This window comes from Natator depressus, chromosome 6 (genome assembly GCF_965152275.1).
Source record: "Natator depressus isolate rNatDep1 chromosome 6, rNatDep2.hap1, whole genome shotgun sequence".
In the NCBI taxonomy this organism is placed as follows: domain Eukaryota; kingdom Metazoa; phylum Chordata; order Testudines; family Cheloniidae; genus Natator; species Natator depressus.
The window spans coordinates 93,769,968-93,789,416 of record NC_134239.1 but is presented as its reverse complement, the minus strand read 5'-3'; the positions used below and the strand labels follow the sequence as shown (position 1 = coordinate 93,789,416).

At 39.7% G+C, this 19,449-nt stretch overlaps 1 protein-coding gene across 3 annotated transcripts in view; it reads left to right on the top strand.

The window, feature by feature from the left end:
• The window catches only part of CEP128 (centrosomal protein 128), a 423,731-nt gene that overhangs the window by 159,171 nt on the left and 245,111 nt on the right, over positions 1-19,449 (top strand). For all 3 annotated transcript variants that reach the window (XM_074956067.1, XM_074956068.1, XM_074956066.1), the window contains exons 16-17: positions 9,153-9,329; positions 13,641-13,700. In XM_074956067.1, the coding sequence (XP_074812168.1) occupies positions 9,153-9,329; positions 13,641-13,700 (237 nt within the window). The remainder of the gene's footprint in view (positions 1-9,152; positions 9,330-13,640; positions 13,701-19,449) is intronic.

The window sequence follows — 19,449 nt, the reverse complement described above, 5'->3', positions numbered from 1 at the left end:
TAGGGAGGGTTGCTATAGGTTAATTGGAGCACCTGTAGTCAATTAAGGTCCTGTCAGGAACCTAATAAAAACCCCTGCTTCAGGCGGACAGGGTGTGCGAGGAAGGAGAGAGGACTGGAGTTTGGAGTTGTGTTGCTGACAATTGAAAGACCAGAGAACCGGAGGAAGGAAGACCCTGCTCTAGCAGGGCAGGGAGACTCCCTTCTCCAATGTCAAGGACCAAGAGTAACCCTGCCCAAGTGGAAGAGAGTAAGAAACCTACAGTGGTTGAGAGGGGCTGAGGCTCAGAGTGAGGAGCAAACCCAGACCCCTTCCCTGCTTCCCTCCTCTACCACCTTCCTGGGCCACTAGCGGGGCCCTTGGTGCCCCAATAGCAGGGGCAAGGGGTGTCGTCCTAGACCCCCGCCAAGAAAAGCACGGGATCCACCATACCAACATTGGTCATTTTGCCACAACAAATAAATAAGCTTTTTAAAAAATTGTATATTGTCATTATTGATTTGTGGAGTTATTGGAGAAGCTCTCATTTTCCCATGTAGTCCTTCACTTTACTTTCATTTGCTTGAATATGCTGTAGCATTAGTTCTGATTCTCTCATTTCTGAAGCTGATTCTTGGACTTTTAACTTCTCATTGTGGACAATTTTCCATTCAGCTCATGTGTCTAATATGTATCTCTTTATTAATATATTATACAGATTTAAGAACGTGTGATATAATCTGAATCTAGATTATTTCTAGACTGCTTCATTCAGTCTTTATCCTCATTAGACTGTCATTTTACTTTATGAAATAATGTTTTTAAATTTTTCAAACCATTAATAAATCTCATGAATTCTAGACAAAATTTACATAGTCGCTGGGCAGAGACAGCCATGGAGGCAGCATCACTTTTCCCCACAATTAATATAAACAAGTCAAAATACCAAACACAACTATTTGATGCACACCTTGCTGCAATCCTGAAGGTTTCAACTGTTCAGTCACTGAGGCCAAACATCAACAAACTGACAGAACTGAAGCGTTACCCGGTATCTGGCAAACACTAAAAACTCTCTGGCAGGCAAAGAATTGTGTAAAGTTGTATGGCAGTTTTATTATTTCTAAGAAATTCGAAATAAAAAATACAATATAAATGTTTTCTTTTCATAACACCATCTTCAGTGACATTATTGGCCCTCTGGGAGAATTTGAGGACTGGCACTGGCCCTAAGGTAAATTGAGTTTATAGACCCCTGGTCTAATGTATCCATTTTCCCTGTCGGAATAGTATATGTGTGCCTGAATTCTGTGCATAAGGGACAGCGTGGAAGAAGTAATGGAAATGTCAGTGGGAGAGAGTTAAAGGAAGTGGTTAGGTGTGAGCTGTAGGCAGAGTGAGGGGCAGGTAGTAGAGAGAAAGTAGAGCAGAGATGTAGTCTAGAGCAGAGCTACACAGTGCCTTGAGAATGGGAACCAATATCTTAAACATGATATGGAAGGAAAAAGGGGAGTCAATGGAGGGCTTGAAAAGGAGGCAAGAGAGGTAACAGGTTCGCAGTGGGTTTGCAGAAGACTTCCATGGATTTTGGACAGACTATAGAGAAGCAAGGTGGGAATTGGGGTGGTTAGAAGAGGGGAAGATTGAAGTAATCCTAGTCTAGAATAGAGGTAATCAGATAAAAGTTACTGCCATTAACTAGCAAATGTATAGTTTATTTGATATGTGAATTTTTAGTTTAGAAATTACTATGCAACAGAAATCAGTGGGTATAAATGAGAACAGTTAATATTTTCATTTGGTAAATAGATTTAAAGTAATTATGAAAACTTCAGCTCAGGTCTTAAATCATGCCATCAAAAATTAATGAATCCATACATTTATCTTAAATGTGCATTTAGCTTTGAAATGTGAGTGAATATCTCCAACAGATTCTTGCCAGTACATGTGCCATTCTTGCTTTTCACTAGTAGTTCTTCTTTGGACATACAGTCCCACCAAACTATGTCTCAGCAATATGGGGATACACATCAATGGGGGTGGGGAGGAAGGAGTTTTTTTGTTTGTGAATGCTCATGAAATTAAAGTATGACAAAATCGGCTAGAGTCCAGGCACTGTACAGGCTAGTACTCTGTAGGATTCTCCAAATAGCTTTGTCAATTTGCATCAGTCTTGGTTTGCATTCTTCTTTCTATTTCAGACCTGGGCCTCTCCTGATCACAGACTGCTGACATTGATTCAATTTGTGCACTTTTTTTTGTGTGGACAATTATTCGTACCACCAAATAGACGTTCACTTGCAACTTGAAGCAGGATTTCAAGCCATGTTTTCAGAAGCAAAACTGGTGTACTGATGTAGGAAAAATAGGGTGGTGTTTTAAGTTTTTAAAATGGTAGGATGGGTTCAGAAATTATTTTTAATTATTCCACCTTTTTCTTCTTCATAAGTTACTTTGTGTTGAAGTTTTGAGAGATACACTGAACTGGTTTATCTTTTATAAATGTATTAAAAGATTAAGCAAGCTGTTGTAAAACAAATAAGTGAAATATGTTACTAGCTAATTTATAGTTTTTTCTAACCTAATGTACAAAGATGCAAGTCAAATCAAGGTTATAATCGAAATATAATCAAAAAGGCAATGGTTCAATTTATCTGGCTTACCAATTACTACAATAAGTAATTAAATAAATTACTATGAACTAGTCAAGGAAAACAGTTGTCTTAACATTGTACAAGAAGGTTAAGAGGAGAAGCTGTTCCCTTTGATTTAAGCAATTTAGCTAAGAGTCTGTTAAAGACAGAGGCTATTCCTTGCCTTGGTTTTAAGGAAGTACAGCTCTTAAAATGATTTCCTGGTAACTTCTTTCTTTTGGCTGCTTCCTTCCATTAAGCTTCACTATTCACAAAAATCACACCAAGCTTTTCTTTATCTAGTCTATATCCCCATCTTTCTGGCAGTCTGACACAGATATAAAATAATTTCCAGAATCCCATGCTTATACCTATTTTAGAATGACACTAGTTTAACACAGATGTGTCTTACTATTTAGATAACAGATTTAGGGTTTTAGTGTCTATGCGGAACAGTTAGTCACACACACGCGCGCGTGCGCACACACACACACACACACAGAGGCATCGGAGTGATTTGAGCATCCTCGAATTGCTATACAGAAGGATTTTCATGCCTCCTTCTTCTCCAAAGTCTTTAGCTCTTGTGATTGGTCTTAGTTTGGAGCTATGTTAATGTTTGTTGGTATTTCTATTGATGATAGAATGAACTTGTAGCTTTTTGTATCAAAGGAGGAGTCTGGTTTTTTCTCTCTCAGTTGTAGACTTCAGGCTCGGTTGAGCTGATGGTGAGAACCTTTCACCTCTCCTTCTTTCGAGGGCTGGTCTCGGAAAGACAATAGGATACGATTCAGGTGTGGTCAGTGTTGTGAGAGAGCCCCTGCCACCTTCTGGATGGTGAAGGTGTTTTGTAGGTGTCAGTGTCCCCTTATGCTGCCTCAGAGGACACCCTCACGTCTTCAAAGGCCAAAAAAGGGTTACAGTCTTGTAGTCATTGGGTAAGGAATGGTGTCCCTAGCCTCTGTTTGTCAGAGGGTGGAGATGAATGGCAGGAGAGAGATCACTTGATCATTACCTGTTAGGTTCACTCCCTCCGGGGCACCTGACATTGGCCACTGTCAGTAGACAGGATACTAGGCTGGGTGGACCTTTGGTCTGACCCTGTATGGCCATTCTTATGTTCTTATGGGGGCAGAGTCTAGGGCAAGCAAGTAACCTCACCCTATAATAACCTTTTGTCTCCAAGCCAGAAAGCTGCTTCTAATATCCTTTTAATGCTATATTTCATTAAACATTTGGCCAAGCAAAGTTAATCCGCTCTACCTCCAAATATGGTCAATATTCCCTAAGTTGAGGTCAATCTCTCTCTGTTTTTTTTGGACTTCCTCTCAAACAAACTAAGTAGTTTTGATCCTTTTTACCCCTTACCTGTTGTCATTGATTATACTTTTTTTTTGAAGTTGGATTTCCTTGTGCTGCACTGAAATATGTGAAATGTGATTGTGTCCCACTGCTGCCCATGGTTTTTACAAAAATTAAATGTGTATTTCGTAATAACGTTTCACTGGAAAAAATCAAAGTAAATTAAAAAATGTGTGCAATTTAACGTAGATCCGTGGTCTGATTCTGCTTCATTGAAATCTGCAATGAAGTTGACTTCACTTGGAAAAGAATTTGGCTTGTGCTTTAAAACATCAATCACCTAGAGAAGTTTGACTTGAACTGGATTTCATAGCATGCTGTTTAACAGGCTAAAATGTTGTTGTTATAGCCCATCATGTTCTCTAATAATTATTTACTTATGAGCAAATCAAAAATGGCACCCTATGCATTCATGGCTATTATGTGAACTGTATGACAGAGTAATCGTTTTGGTTTTTTTAATAACACTGTAATTAGGTTTAGGGGAAAAATAATTCTGCCTTTTTAATAATTTTTAAGCTCTCATAGCCTCTTCCATCAGTGTAAAAATTGTGCTCTGAGCTAAGCTCTCATGTGACTGGGAGGAGGCACTTTTCAAGTGGAAGATGTCACCAGTTGAAAACATACCTTGGTAATTAAGCATAAAATGATGTGTTAAGTGATTGTGATTTTCTTTCTTTGGTTCTAATTCAACAGACTTTGAGTTTGGTTCACTGCCTGAGTTCTGTTGTCTTGTACGATAGAAAGTTTGCTGTGAAAGTTGGGGATTGCGGCTGTGACAGCCGGTGCGGGGAGGGGGAACCTTCCCCCAAAACAATATAAAACAAAAAAACCCCACCCCCATCTTGTTACATTGGAGGTGGGAGCTGTTCTGATGCTGCCCAGATAGTGGATGAGAATTAAGGAGAGAGCAAGGCCAAGGTATCTAGAAGATGTACTGGTTCAGCACGCTCCTAGAAGCAGCCACCAAAAGGAATCTTAGCTATAAATTAAAGTTGCCCTTATTTTGGTGGAACCCCGGCCAGTGGTGGAGACTGTGCTGCCACCTGTTCTTCCCCTGGGTTGAACTTCCATTTTGGCACAACTTCCCCTTGTGAGTGCAGAGAATGCAAATTGCACTTTGTGCACCTACAGGGTTGACTCAAACCTACAAGCTTACTACTTTTACTTAAGTCAGTGTAAATGGCAACACTTGTAAGTGCAAGTGTATTTTCTACAGAAAACAAATAGATCATACACTCTGTATGAAGAGTCATACACTCTGAGTTTGCATTCAATCTTTGGATAAGAATTGTGCAAACATCTGTCCCTTCTACTTCAGTATCATGCCTAAAACCTAATCTGGAGAGATCAGATCATTCTAGGGATAATGGGGTTGCTGAGTTTTCATACTCATTGAGTTCTTGGACTCTATTGGGACCACCAACAGAGTACCAACTGTAAAGACTATGCTTTTTGTGATGTAGACACTTAACCTCTTATACTGCAACTCACAGCACACTGGCCATTGAACAATCATTGGATAACTCTTGGTTGCTACATACAAGTTAAAGCTACATTTAAGTTGCTGCATAAAAAGTTAAAAAAAAACTTAGAAAAGATAGAGGTCTTCAAGTCACTAGGGCCTGATGAAATACACTCAAGGAGGTGACTGAAGAGGTATTTGAGCCATTAGCGATTATCTTTGAAAAGTCATGGAATACTGGAGAGATTCCAGAGGAATGGAAAAGGGCAAATATAGTACCCATCTGTAAAAAGGGAAATAAGGACAACCTGAGGAATTAGTGAGTCACCTTTAACTTCAGTACCCGGAAAGGTAATGGAGCAAATAATTAAGTAATCAATTTGCAAATACCTAGAAGATAATAAGGTGATAAGTAACAGTCAGCATGGATTTGTCAAGAACAAATAGTGTCAAACCAACCGAATAGCTTTCTTTGACAGGGTAACAAGTGGTAGATGTGGTATATCTTGACTTTAGTAAGGCTTTTGATATTATCTTGCATGACTGTCTCATAAACAAACTAGGGAAATACAACTTAGATGGAGCTACTATAAGGTAGGTGCGTAACTGGTTGGAAAACTGTTCTCAGAGAGTAGTTATCAGTGGTTCACAGTCAAGCTGCAAGGGCGTGTCGAGTGGGGTCCCACAGTGATCCAGTTCTGTTCAATATCTTCATCAATGAAGTAGGTAATGGCATAGAGAGTATGTACACTTATAAAGTTTGCAGATGATACCAAGTTGGGAGGGGTTGCAAATGCTTTGGAGGACAGGATTAAAATTCAAAATGATCTGGAGAAATGGTCTGAAGAAAATAGGATGAAATTCAATACAGACAAATGCAAAGTACTGCGCTTAGGAAGGAACAATCAGTTGCACTCATACAAAATGAGAAATGACTGCCTAGGAAGGAGTACTGTGGGAAGGGATCTGGGGGTCATAGTGGGTCACAAGCTAAATATGAGTCTATGGTGTAACACTATTGCAAACAAAGCAAACACATCCCAGAATGATATTAGCAGGAGTGTTGTAAGGAAGACATGAGAAGTAATTCTTACACTCTACTCCAGACAGGCTAAAATTAGTGTAATGGGCTGAAACATCCCTCCTTGCTTGCTGGCGTTGATCCTGCTGGGAAAGGGTTAAGTGTCTTCTGGTTAAACATTGAGGCAGTTGCTTACCCCAACTAGAGATAAGGCTGTGTGTGCAAGTGGCTTTCCAGAGAAAGAAGATTAAGGCAGTGGACTGAGCAATCAAGCCTGGACAGAATGTTTGGGCTAGATTTCGTTTCATTTTGAGTTCCTTATGACTAAAGCGAAAGACCAAGAAAGGTGTCAGTTGTGACCAACTGCAGTTCTGTGGATTACCACACTATCTTAGTCTTCCAGTATATCCTTTCCTCCCCCACTTTTTGTCTTTTAAATTGTCTCTAAATTGTCTTTATTATGTTTCATGTTAATGGGACTCAGAGGGCCCACCTGGGAAGATCCAATTGCAGGATCATGCCGTAGTTGACAGACCCCGTACCTCACTATCAGTGCCTTGCTTTTTATTTTGGTTTCATTCCAACCAAGAGAAAGAGTCTGTTCAAAATCTTATTCCTTAGGACTCCAATGAGACTCGGAACAGGTGTATAGATCTGCCTAAGGAGATCCCTTTGGAGGATTGGGGCTTATTTTATTAATTTTGGACCATTGTTCTTTCTTTGATGTTTTAAATCCCATCTACTTGATTTTTGGGGAAAAAGTCTATTTAAACCTGGTCTAATTTTTTTAAAGTAATATCTTTTGCTCATCTGTTTTATATTATCTGTCTCCCCATTCCCACCAGACAAGAATCAGTGAGTTCAATTTGGATAAGTAATTGCAACATCACCAAACCATTGACTTTGTGAAGGCTGCCTCCAGAGACTTTTCAAAAGGATTTGTCCATGAATTTCTTGCTTTATGTGGGCTTTTGGGAAATTGGACTGGTGGTGAGGCACTGGGACCCAGTGTGTCCTGCTGGGTCCTAGTGCAGGATTGCTAGGGGGACAAAAAGAGGAAAGGGAGAGCTAGAATGCCCTCTGTTATTATATCATTGTCTTTTCATTATAACTGGCTCTCATTTTAATAAGACTATTATGCTGTCATGCTTAAAAATGAGAACATTTTTACAGCCACTATGACATCTATTTTTATCAGCACTGAGTCTTTTGAAAAGGAAATATATTATTTTTCCTTGATATGGTAATGTGATAACTATCCTGCTGCACATGTGCAGTAGCTGCTTATATTTTAGTAGCACCATTTATCCAGAAGGATCCCAAATGGTATTCCATAAAATATGGGAATTATTTCATCCAGCACTGAAATGCAGTCTATGCGTGGAGAAGCACAAGACACCTGTTTAACAGTGCACAGCATCACAGCAAGAAGTGTAAAGTACTGTATCCAGTTGAAACTGCAGGAGAAATTAAATAGGTAAAATGCAAGGGCACCAGAAGTAACATTTCTACTTTCACACAAAAAAATAAAAATGCCATAAGATCTCTTTAATGACCATGCATGGTTAGGTTGTTGGATTCGTTGATTATGTAGCTAACGTGCATAGGGTGTTTCAAAGGTGAAAAATACTAATATAAGTGCTACATATTATTTCATATCTCACCTTGAAAGACTGTGGCTTGAAAAACTACAGTGTATCCTGACACCTGACTAGGGCATTGATTCAGTACAGGTAAGAGCATCACTTTCTGAATCACCCACAACATTTACTGCAACTCCTAGTTCCTCCCCTCCTGCATAGCTGGAGTTCTCTGAAAGTGTTTGTATAGGAGGAAAAGGGTGATTTATTAATAGTAACACTCTTGATATTGACAATTTATAAATCCAGATAAGATGATGCAATTAATATTGCTGGTATTTGTGTATTGGATCCTCTATACTCTGCATTTGGAGTAAGCCAAGTATTGCAAGAACTTCACAGCTAATATTAATTGTCATCATAATACATCTTCAGAAATGTGACGTGTAAATACATAAAGTAAAGCACCTTGTGTCTTTTTCTTTAGTGAAAGCCATTTTTTCTGTAATTTCTGTTTAGAGGTTGCCTGAGGTTACGGGAATCCCTGTTAAACATAGTGTGTGAACAACTCCCCTTGCTTCCTTTCACGGGTTTTGCTGAAATTGAATTGGCAGTAGCTGGTATTTTTCTGGATTGGGTGCAAGAAAATACCAATTTATTGGTCATAATAATTTGCCACATTCTGTATGCTCCCTTGACTTAGAAGGTTTAGTGAGCTTTATATGCTCAAACTGCATATTGAAAGGCAGATTTGCTATGGTCTGTTAACAGAAATGTGTTTTAGCATGAAAGTATTTTTCCCCATTTTTCCTAATTATTTGGTTAAATTATTTCAAATCTCCCATCTAATATGGCAATAACTTGCCAAGGACATAGGTCATTAAGGCAAGCTGCCTTATTTGCTAAAAATCTTCACATTTCCTGCCTATTTACTATGAAAGTTATCCTTTTATGTTTTTTTTTTTTAATAAAGTTCTGAGAGCTATCTGGGGAAATGCCCGTTTGCATTCTGAAAGCACAATCTTAAAAAAAAAAAAAAAAAAAGGATACTGGAGTTATATTAATTTAATAGTAAATCTTTTTTTTATTGTTGTTTCATTCTTTTGCCCCAGGATAAACAGATAAGCAGTGAAGAAGATCATTTGAGGAGGATGGAGGAGTCCAGATTACAGTTTAGGGATCAGCTGCGTTGTCTAGAGACAGAACAAGAATCCATTCTCACCATGATAGGAAGTGAAATTGATGCAGCTTGTGAAATCCTTTCCAGGGACTCTGTGGAGAAATTCAAAGTAATTATTAGTTTTCAGTCTGCCTTAGATTTTTAGTTTGCTACCTAATGGATAACTATAAGGGAATTTTTATGCATGACTGCTTGTATTCACATATTTGCTACAGATAGTTTCTTAAGTAAAAGATGTCAAATATGACAGGTGACACTATTTAAGAAAATATGGTATTAAGCGTATTATGGAATTGTGGAGTGACGCATGTTGCTGTGTATCTTATAAAGAGATAACATAAGCCCCCTCCTGTGCATCACCAGAAGTTGTTATTTTTAGTTGCCAGTCTTTTTCTTCATAAATAATGGTTTCCAATTATTAGTGGTTGATGTGAAATGACGTCCCTGGTCGCAAACTGCATCACATTGGCTCATTGTTTGACACTGAACATTAACTTTCTTACTGTTTTGCTTGGAAATGATGTTCAAATCTTAAAATTGTGGGTCATATCAGTAATTCATATTGTGTCTTGTCTCTCTCATATGACAAGTGGTTAAGAGAGAAAGTGTCAGTATATTTCAACCCCTAGGGTATTTATTAATAGACCTCAGCATGCTGCTCTAGCAAATAATGAAGATAATCTTTGGTAAAAAATCTATAGTTTCTGAACAAAGATTCAGAAACTCAGTTTAATAAAGTATTCTTTCTTAAATTCAAACTAATTTTTTATTTTAAAAATTCTGTTTGTTTAATAAGATTGGTAGTACAACAGAAAAAATGTCTTATATTTATTCTTGTGAACAATGTGTTTCAAATTTAAAAGTCATATATTTTCTAATATTACAAAAATGGAGACTGGAGATAGTTATGCTTTATACTTTAACACACATTCTTTTATCACTTAACACTATGGTTTTTGAAGAGTGTAAATGTTGCTACTGCTGTAGTGTACTTAAAAAAAAGGAAAATAGACATTTTTTTCAACATGGAAATTTCTCTAAATATTTTAATGATATTCAGACTCTGGAGTAATGAACTGAGTGTGACATCCTGGCAGACAGACATCGATCTGTTTAAATATTTCACCACATAATAAAGAGCAAATTTCCTAACTTTCCTCCTTTTCTGAACTCCCAAGTTTTGATTTCTAAAGTCTACTGAGCAGCACAGATGGAATTATTGTTTACATTTACATGGTTCTTAGAAATTACAGTTAACTTGGAATTTAAAAGTAATGCCAAAGTATGGAGGTTTTTTTTTCATTTTAAAAGAAAAGTTTGCATGTCAGCTTCTCCTGACTCATCCAGTTTCATCAAACCCCTTAAGTTGCATGCCAGTGGCAAGTTTAAAACATATTTGAGCCACTTGACCTTTGCTTTAGCCCACGAAGGGGACATCATTTTTATTACAGCAAAATAATTTCTTGCTCTCTTCCCATGGGTACTGGGTAGAGGTGTTGTATGGAGGCAGTGCAGTTGGCCCTGGGAGAAGTAGAGAAAACATGGCTCTCATTGGACTTCAGTGATGCTTCTCTCCCCAGCACTATGGGTTCTCTCAAGGGCTCTGGAAAGGTTTAACTCAAGTCCTTTTCTTCTACGAGTATCACTGCAATCTTGTTGTCTTGTGAGGGTTTAAGAGGAAGATAATGGTGCTATTGGAGGAAGCTAGAGAATCTCTAGTCTTCATCCACTGAATTCTCCTGAAAGCAAAAATCTGACCAGATTTGCTAGTTGTCCCAAAGTGGAATTTTAACTTAAAGAATTCTAGATAAACAGTTGGGATTTTTTTTCAACCAGTCTTTTGCTGCCACATGAACTCCCCTCTGCTTCCTCTGCAAAAAAAACCCCCAAAACCCTTAAGTATTTTGACTTTCTCAGTATACAAATCAGTACAAGAAGTACTGCTTGTGATCTTTTCATTTTGGCATCAGTAGTAGAACCCACTTAAGAGTGTTAAAGGAATAGACTTCTTACAAAAACATGACTTGACTTGCATGAAAGAAGCCCCAAAAAGGCATACAGTAAGGCCTTTTTGCATGAATATCAGATAAAAGTATCCCAGTCCAACAAGTATTGTAAATTAAACAATAAATAAAGTCATACTACTTTGAGATGGAAAAGAGCAGGATATATAAGGCATGATACAGGTTTGTTCTCTACAAAAGAGGATATATCAGATGTTAAATGGACATTGAACTTAACTAGACTTCCATTAAAAATACAGATCTGTGCAAAACACAGATTTTTTTTCTACTTCTTTAAAAAAAAGTAATGAAAAACAACCCATTAAAAGGAATAGATTCATTAAATAAAAAATATAGAGATTAGGTATAATAATTCCTTTTTAACACATTTTAATTTGTGGTGTAGTTGGCTTTAAAAGAGATTGGTGGAAGAGAGGCCTGGCAGACCACCTGATGTATGATTTGCTAATGAAATACCCAGTACAGATTTATCTTCTGTCTTAATTAGTCATTTTATTACCTTAATATACAAGAAGGGATATGTAAGAACTTGAAATCATCAATCTCAAATACCTGAAGTAAGTATGGTATCTTCTTATAGCTGGAATAGAAGATACCATCATCACAATGGAATAGCAAATATTGAGTTTTTATTGGTGCCCACTGTACATTTCTCTCACTCTTTGATAAAGCGAGAAAAGTGTAATTAAATAAAGCAGTCAAAATCTCATGTTCTATTCCAGAAGAAAAGCCAAATTGCTAACAATGAAATCACAAGTAAGAATAGCCTGTACTACTTTTGTGCTACACAATGTGGTGCCATACAGTCTGGAGGAAATGAGGTTGGATGACTCTGAACCTAGTCTTTTTAAAAAACAAACAGAGAAACAAACAAGTGAAGGACATAAATCCACACCATGTAGAGGTCAAACATAGGAGTTTATTACGTACAGCGCTGACGGAGTGTCACCTCGCTTATTAGGCTCAGAGACACTGTCAATCAATATTTTCCATGGGCAGGGAAAGTGATGGGGTAGGCAGTCCCACACCCCCGGATAGGTTTAGCTGCAAGGCATGATAGCACAGTAGCCAATGGTCAAAAGGTTACATAATGTCTCCGCCCATGGTCTCAAGTTAACAAATTAACATTTAGCATTTAATTAGTACTTTAATAAATGTATTAGTATAGAATATATGTTGGATTCAATTTGGGGTCCGTAGGAATGAAGTAGCTCCTTTGGTTGTCCAACAGATACATATCTAGGGGTAAAAGCAAAGAAGCAGAGAAAGTATATGACAATAAAGATTGTCTTTCAAGTTGCTTATTTGGGTTTTAAGGCAGGCATTGATTCCTGGGAAAGGGAGGTGGGAGGAGGCCATATCTTATACTGACATGCTTGAACCTTTCATAAACTCAAGGTTGGATATGTGGGAAGAACATCTCCCTACAGAAGAAACTAACAGAACAGAAACAGGGCTTCTTTGTTCTATTTGCAACTTTGAATAAGACACAATTATTGCCCCCAACATCTGGCATTTTGCTGACCAGGCATATCTTAACAAAAACAAGGTTATCTTTGGTTATTCTGCTTTCTCTTAGCTAATCACTATTTGCTAGGCCTCTGACCTCTTGCCCAAACTCTGGACTTTGGGTCTGTACACAAATCCATATACCAGGTTATTACATCAGCAATGGATTTTAACCCTTCAACAGGCATTTTAACATGTGATTCAGATCAATAGTTGTAAATTGCATTTCCCTGTAAATTAAACATAATTTTCACAAAGGGGCACTCAGAATATATATCTTAGACTCATAAACTCATAGCTATTAAGGTCAGAAGGGACTATTATGATCATCTAGTCTGACCACAATGCAGGCCACAGAATCTCACCCACCCACTCCTGCAATAAACCTCTCACCTATGTCTGAGCTATTGAAGTCCTCAAATCATGGTTTAAAGACATGCAGAGAATCCTCCGGCAAGTGACCTGTGCCCCATGCTACAGAAAAAGGCAAAAAAACCCCAGGGCCTCTTCCAATCTGCCTTGGAGGAGAATTCCTTCCTAACTCCAAATATGCATTGTTGTTGATACAGTAAACTGCAATCTAATAATAAAACATTTAAGCATTTTGAGGATGTTCTAATCACATAGTGTTGTAGTGATCATATGGATAAAGCAGGAAAAATAACAGAATTACTGTGTACCTGAGTTGCATTTTAAACAAGAATTATACTGATGGCACTGCATTCCTTATCCTTTAATGTGACCGATATAAAATTAACAGCTCTTTAAAATATTTAGGAATAAACCTTCCAATACTGATCTTTAGTCATGATTTTTTGAATTAGTGTGCTCATTTTGTTCAGTAAATAAGAAAAAATTTCCCTCTGTGTCTAAATTTTTTTTTCCAGGCAATATCACTTACACCTGGGTTAAAGAATGACCCTCATCGCTGGTTAGCAGAAACAAAGGTAACTTCATCTGTTGGATAAAATAATATTAAGCTGGTTTTGGTCACTAAAAATGGTATTTGAAAATTGCGGTTAAAAAGGGGTTGAGGGAGAGAGAAAAAGAAAAAGTTTAAAACCTGTAACATTTCTCTGATAGGTATATTGATATTTCCAGCATGGTGACTGGCCTTTCAAGCCAATAGATGGTAATGATTTTTTTCAGCTGAAGGTCTTTGGCTATCTCTTGCTGGGTAGCAGTAGGGGATTTCCAGTGTGAAGTGTCACCATATTTCTGAAGAGTATCAGATTTTAGCCTTTTTATTGGCCCTTTTATTGGCAGTTATGGTACTTAGCATCAATAAGCGATAGATATTTGTAGAGCCAAATTTACAGCATTTCTCCCTTAATTGTGCTCACTAAATTTGAGCACACCCAAATTCTGAGCACCCAGCAAAACGAGTGCATTTGTGGGTGAAATGATGGAAGCCTGCTGAAAATATGACCCTTTGGTCCTGGATTGCCTTTTCTCTTTTATCAATTCTTTTGGAATAAAACAAGGTAAGTTTATAGTCCACAGGCATGCTTCTTTCTATAGGGTTATAAGAAAAGCCAAGACATGTTTTGTTTTAAGCAGTTTTGGTTTATTTCTAAAGGCTTTTAGACTGGATTCTTGAAAAATGTGCTATTTTCCTTTTACCCTTCTTCTAAAGCCTATGACCCACATAATGTGAGTACACACATACTTGGAAATCTCTCATGAGCCTGCCAACCCTGGCATGTGAGCGTACTGTAAGCTTTCATTTCTGTGCCTCAGCTTAATGGTTCAAAGAGATGACTGGTAACTTCTAACCCTTGCTTTTTACTTTGCAAGCTCTGTAAGCAGTCTTATCCAGTATCTTTTAATAGGATTAAGCTTCTCATGATTAAAAATAGCTTTTATACTGCATGAAACAAACCTTTTCCTCTGCAGTGTAAAAGGGTCATGGCAGGGGAAGAAAAGTTGACCAACTGACTGAGGAGAAGTTGAATCTGTTTGCTAGCAAGGTGGCTTGAGGTTATTGATGGGCTAGCATGTAATACACATAGATCAAGAGTGAATATCACTATAAATAACAGAGATAAGATTTTGAATCAGAGGACAAGAACTTTATAGGAAACAGTCTCCTATTCAGATAGGTGCCGCTGACATCCTAGGCAGTATTAGAAGGACCTTCCAAAGGGCATTTAGTAATTGTTTTCATAAATCTGCCAAATGAGTTTCTTTACTTATTGGTAGAGGAGACCTGAAATGAAGGGAATAGAAATACTGCAGTTCTGTAGATTTGCACGTTATATATAAAAGATTATATTTCTGGGCTGAATCTCTGATCACCTGGAATCACTTCAGTTCTACTTCCAGATCACTGCAATTGCTGTTGAATATTGTAAAGATGGGGACTTTGGTTTCTAACATTTCTGAAATTCAAATTTTGTGTTTCCTGGTTGTTGTTTGAACGATTGCATATATGCATTCCACTCTTAGTATCAGTGCACCCAGTGCATGGCTGTCAGAAACTTTTTCCCTCAGTGGTATCTGTTGGGTGGTGTGTAGTTATAGAGGGAAGAACTGCCTTTAGCCCCTGTCAGTTCCTTCTTACCACCCGTAACGGTCATTGGAACTCTGTTTTCTACCAGAACTGTTATTTCTCTCAGCCTTTTTGAATATAGTGTAAGTCTAGTCTTAGTAACGTTATGAAAGTAAGTTTTAACAGTATTATAGATATTTTTTTTTAAAAGTTTTTTTGACTTCTTGTTTTCCCTGTTCAGGGTTTTTTCTATGTATGACACTGAGGTATGCCCTGGTCATCAGATTTCAAGCCATGTGTTTCTGGCTCCAGGCCTATGCCCATGAGTGACCTGCACAACAGCTGCCTAAAGTGCTTGGGAGAAGCACATATGAGGGACCGGTGCCAGGCTTGCAGGGGGTTCAAACCTAGGGTGAAGAAAGATAAGGAGGCTAGGCTGAAATTCCTGTTGATGAAGGCAGTGGTCAGGCCACTGTTGCCACTGTCCCGATCTGACTTGGTGCCGAGTGCTGCGGTTTCAGAAAGTGGTGCACCTCCAGCTTTAGCAGGATCCTGGCACTGTTCTCCCTCGCTCATACCGAGGAAGAAATACAAAGCTTCCACAGAGGCACTGGCCAGGGGAAAGTCTCCACCCTCTAAGTTTGGTAAGAGGGTCAAGGAGGAGTCAAGTAGAGTGCACCTGAAACCTCAACTTGGTGCCTAAATCAGCACAGTCAGCTCTGGCTCCACAAGGAGAACTATTGAGTGTGGTGTTGGAAGTAGCACCGCCAACTTCCTCAGCACCGCAACAAGAGGCCATCTATGTGCCTCCTACCTAGAGACATTTGCAGCAGTAAGAAACCCGCTCTGCCTCTCAGTGCTTTTGACTCCTTCCTTACAGGAGTCTGGTCCCTTGGCACCACTGCCACTTTTGCCAGCAATTCAACCTCTTGTATTCCAGTTGCCTTCTTCACAGATAAGCCCCAAGAGGAAGTGGGCTTTGATGGTGTTGCTCCATCCACCAGTAGGCCCTCGGCACTGTTCCCTGGCACTGACTGGATCAGCCCCACCATGGTCAAAGGAACGGAATTCTCATTGTCTAACTCAGAGGGGGATTTAATATATCACAGTGCTGAAGCAGGACATGCCGGTCTCTGCAGAGATCCTTTCTTTCCACCTACTGCTGTGACCCTTGAATGGGACCTGAGAAATGGACCCTGCCCTGGGTCAGTGGCCATTTTGGAACTCTTGAGGGTTTCCCCCAGCTTCCAGACCTACCCAACACTGCATACTCAGTGCACTCCTCTAGAAAGGCTGAGTCGACACACAGAGTGGCTCTGTTTCAAGAGGCCAGCCCCAAGACTGGTATCAAGCATTAAGAGGAGGTTCCAGATCCAGAGCAACAGCTGGTAGACAAGATTCTATCCCCTCTGGTCTTGGCTTCCTCTTCAGATGAGGGCATTTGATCTGGCACAACTTCTCCTCCTCCTGATGATTTTAAGGTTTGTCAGGAGTTATTGAAAAGCATTGTTGCAGGCTTAGGTGCACAGGTCAAAGAGGTCAGGGAGCCCTCGAGTTGTCCTTTTATCATCGGTGGGGCCCTCCACAGTATCTCTGCCAATTAACAAGGTGATATTAGAGCCAATAAAGGCTTTGGGGGCAGAGTCTATCATCTTTGCCTTGAACCTCTAAAAAAGTGGAAAGAAAGTATTATGTACCCTCCCAAGGGTTAGAGTATATTCACCCACCTTTGGGCTCATTAGTTGTCACAGCAGCTAATGAGAGAGAACAACAGGGATACCAGGCTGCCACCTCCAAATCAAAAGATGCCAGAAGGCTGGACTTATTTGGCAGAAAGATTCATTCGACAGGGTGTTTGGAGCTACATATTGCTAACTAACAAGCTTTGTTGGGACTTCGTTTGTGCAAATTTGTGAGGTTCCATGCAAAAGTTAAAGGAGCTCCTTCCAGAGAATGCTAGGCAGGAGTTCTCTTCCCTGGTCTGTGAGGGCAGACTGATCATGGGAACTTCACCGCCGTGGGGGTTGGACGCAGCAGACTCTGCACGTAGAACCATGGCCTCTGCAGTGGCCATGTGTAGATCATCCTGGATGCAGTTTTCTGGTCTTCACTATGAAGTCCAGACTACTATCCAGGACTTGCCATTTGAGGTTTCCTTCACTATTCTTGGACCAGATGGCCCATTCCACTCCTCTTCCGCAGGACCTATCAAAAAAGAGTTGTAGGCGTATGCCTCCCTCTCCCGCTGATTTGGCACTCGGCCCCTCAAGACACTCAGGAATCACAAAACAGATATTTTTATGAGCCAGTTGAGGTTGACATACCAGTCTCCATCTTTCCAGGCCTGAACCCTGTCTCTCCTACTTCTGCAGTGCTCGGTCCTGGATTACTTGGGACAAGTGGATCTTGAGCATGGTGGAAGTGGGATATATTCTCTAGTTTGCTTCTACTAATCCCTCCCACCATCCCTCCCTTTCCCTCTTCAGGGACCATTTTCATGAAAAACTCCTTATCCAGGGAGCCATAGAGGAGGTTCCATGTGGTATCAGAGGGAAGGGGTTTTATTCCCCATATTTCCTAATCTCCAAAATGAAGGGGGTCTCAGGTCAATTTTAGACTTGTGTCATCTCAACAATCCTTAAAAAGGATAAAGTTTCGCATGTTCACCCTAGCTTCTATTATCCCTTCCCTGGATCCCAGGGACTGGTATGCTGCCCTCAATTTAAAAAATCCCTACTTCCTTGTGGCAATCATTCAAGCTCATAGGAAGTACCTCTGATTTCTGGTAAATCAAAATCATTAGTTCATCATACTACCTTTCAGCCTGTCCGCAGCTCCCAGGGTCTCTTATAAAGGTCATGGCGGTAGTAGCTTTACCCCTACCTTGTCAAAATCCAGTCCAAACTGCAAGTGCAGAGCAGTGTTGCCCCTAGCCAGTCAACATTCAATCCTCTGGAGCTGTTAATCAACAAAGAAAAATTATGCCCTCAAGTATAAGACCCCGTTTCATCGTGGGATCTAACTTAATATTGTCAAGATGTATGGGTCCTCCATTTGAATCATTGACTACTGCTCACTGCTGCATCTATCAATGAAGTTGATAGTTGGCCTTTTTGGTGGCTATTAGCTTGGCCAGAAGAGTCAGGGAGTCAGGGAGCTGTGGGCATTAATATTGGGATCTCCACATACAATCTTTTTTTAAGGACAAGATTTACCTACATCCTCATCTGAAGTTCGTCCTAAGGGTGGCTTCCTCTTTCCACATCTACCAGCCAAATTATTTGCCTGTATTCTACCAGAACCACATATGACCAGGGAAGAAGAGCATTTGCATGGCTTGAACATCAGAAGAACCTTGGAGTCTTACCTGAATAGAACTAGACACTTTTGTAAATCCTCACAGCTGTTTGTAGCTGTGACAGGCAGAGTAAGAGGTCAATCAGTCTCCACCAGAGAATTTCTTCCTGGATCGCATCCTGCATACACATGTGCTATGACTTGGCTAATGTTGCTCCACCTGACAGAATCACAGCTCGTTTGTTGAGGTCACAGTTGATCTTGGCAGCCTTTCTGGCACAAGTTCCAACTGCAGACATTTGTAGAGCAGTACCCTGGTCTTTGGTCCACACATTTGCCTCTCACTGTGCTGTGGCTCAAGACTCCAGAGATGATGCTAGAGTGGGACAAATTGTTCTCCAATCTCTATTGAAGTAGACTCCGATCCCACCTCCTGTCTGCAAGTTTGTAAGTCACCAAGATTTGAACGCACATGTGCAATCACTTGAAGAAAAAAATATTTACTAACCTGTTCCATAACTGTTGTTCTTTGAGAAGTGTTCCCATGTCTATTCCACAACCCGCTCTCCTGCCCCTCTGTATCAGAGTTACGACAAGAAGGGAGGGGCTAGGGATGGCTCTGCTCTTTATACCTGTGTACGGACAACAGGGAGAGCTTGAGCCACACAACAGGTACTGTCTAGTGAAAAAGTTTCTGATGGCTGTGGCTGGATGCACCAACACCAAGAGTGGAGTGGACATGTGCAACGCATCTCAAAGAACAACAGTTATGGAACAGATTAGTAACCATTTTTTTCATAGCTAGCTGAGGAGAAAACAGATAAAAATTGTTTTGGTTCTGGGGGCGTGTGAGTGTTTGAGTGACAGAGTAACTATTCAATAATTGAGGTTACATCAAGATTTTCCCT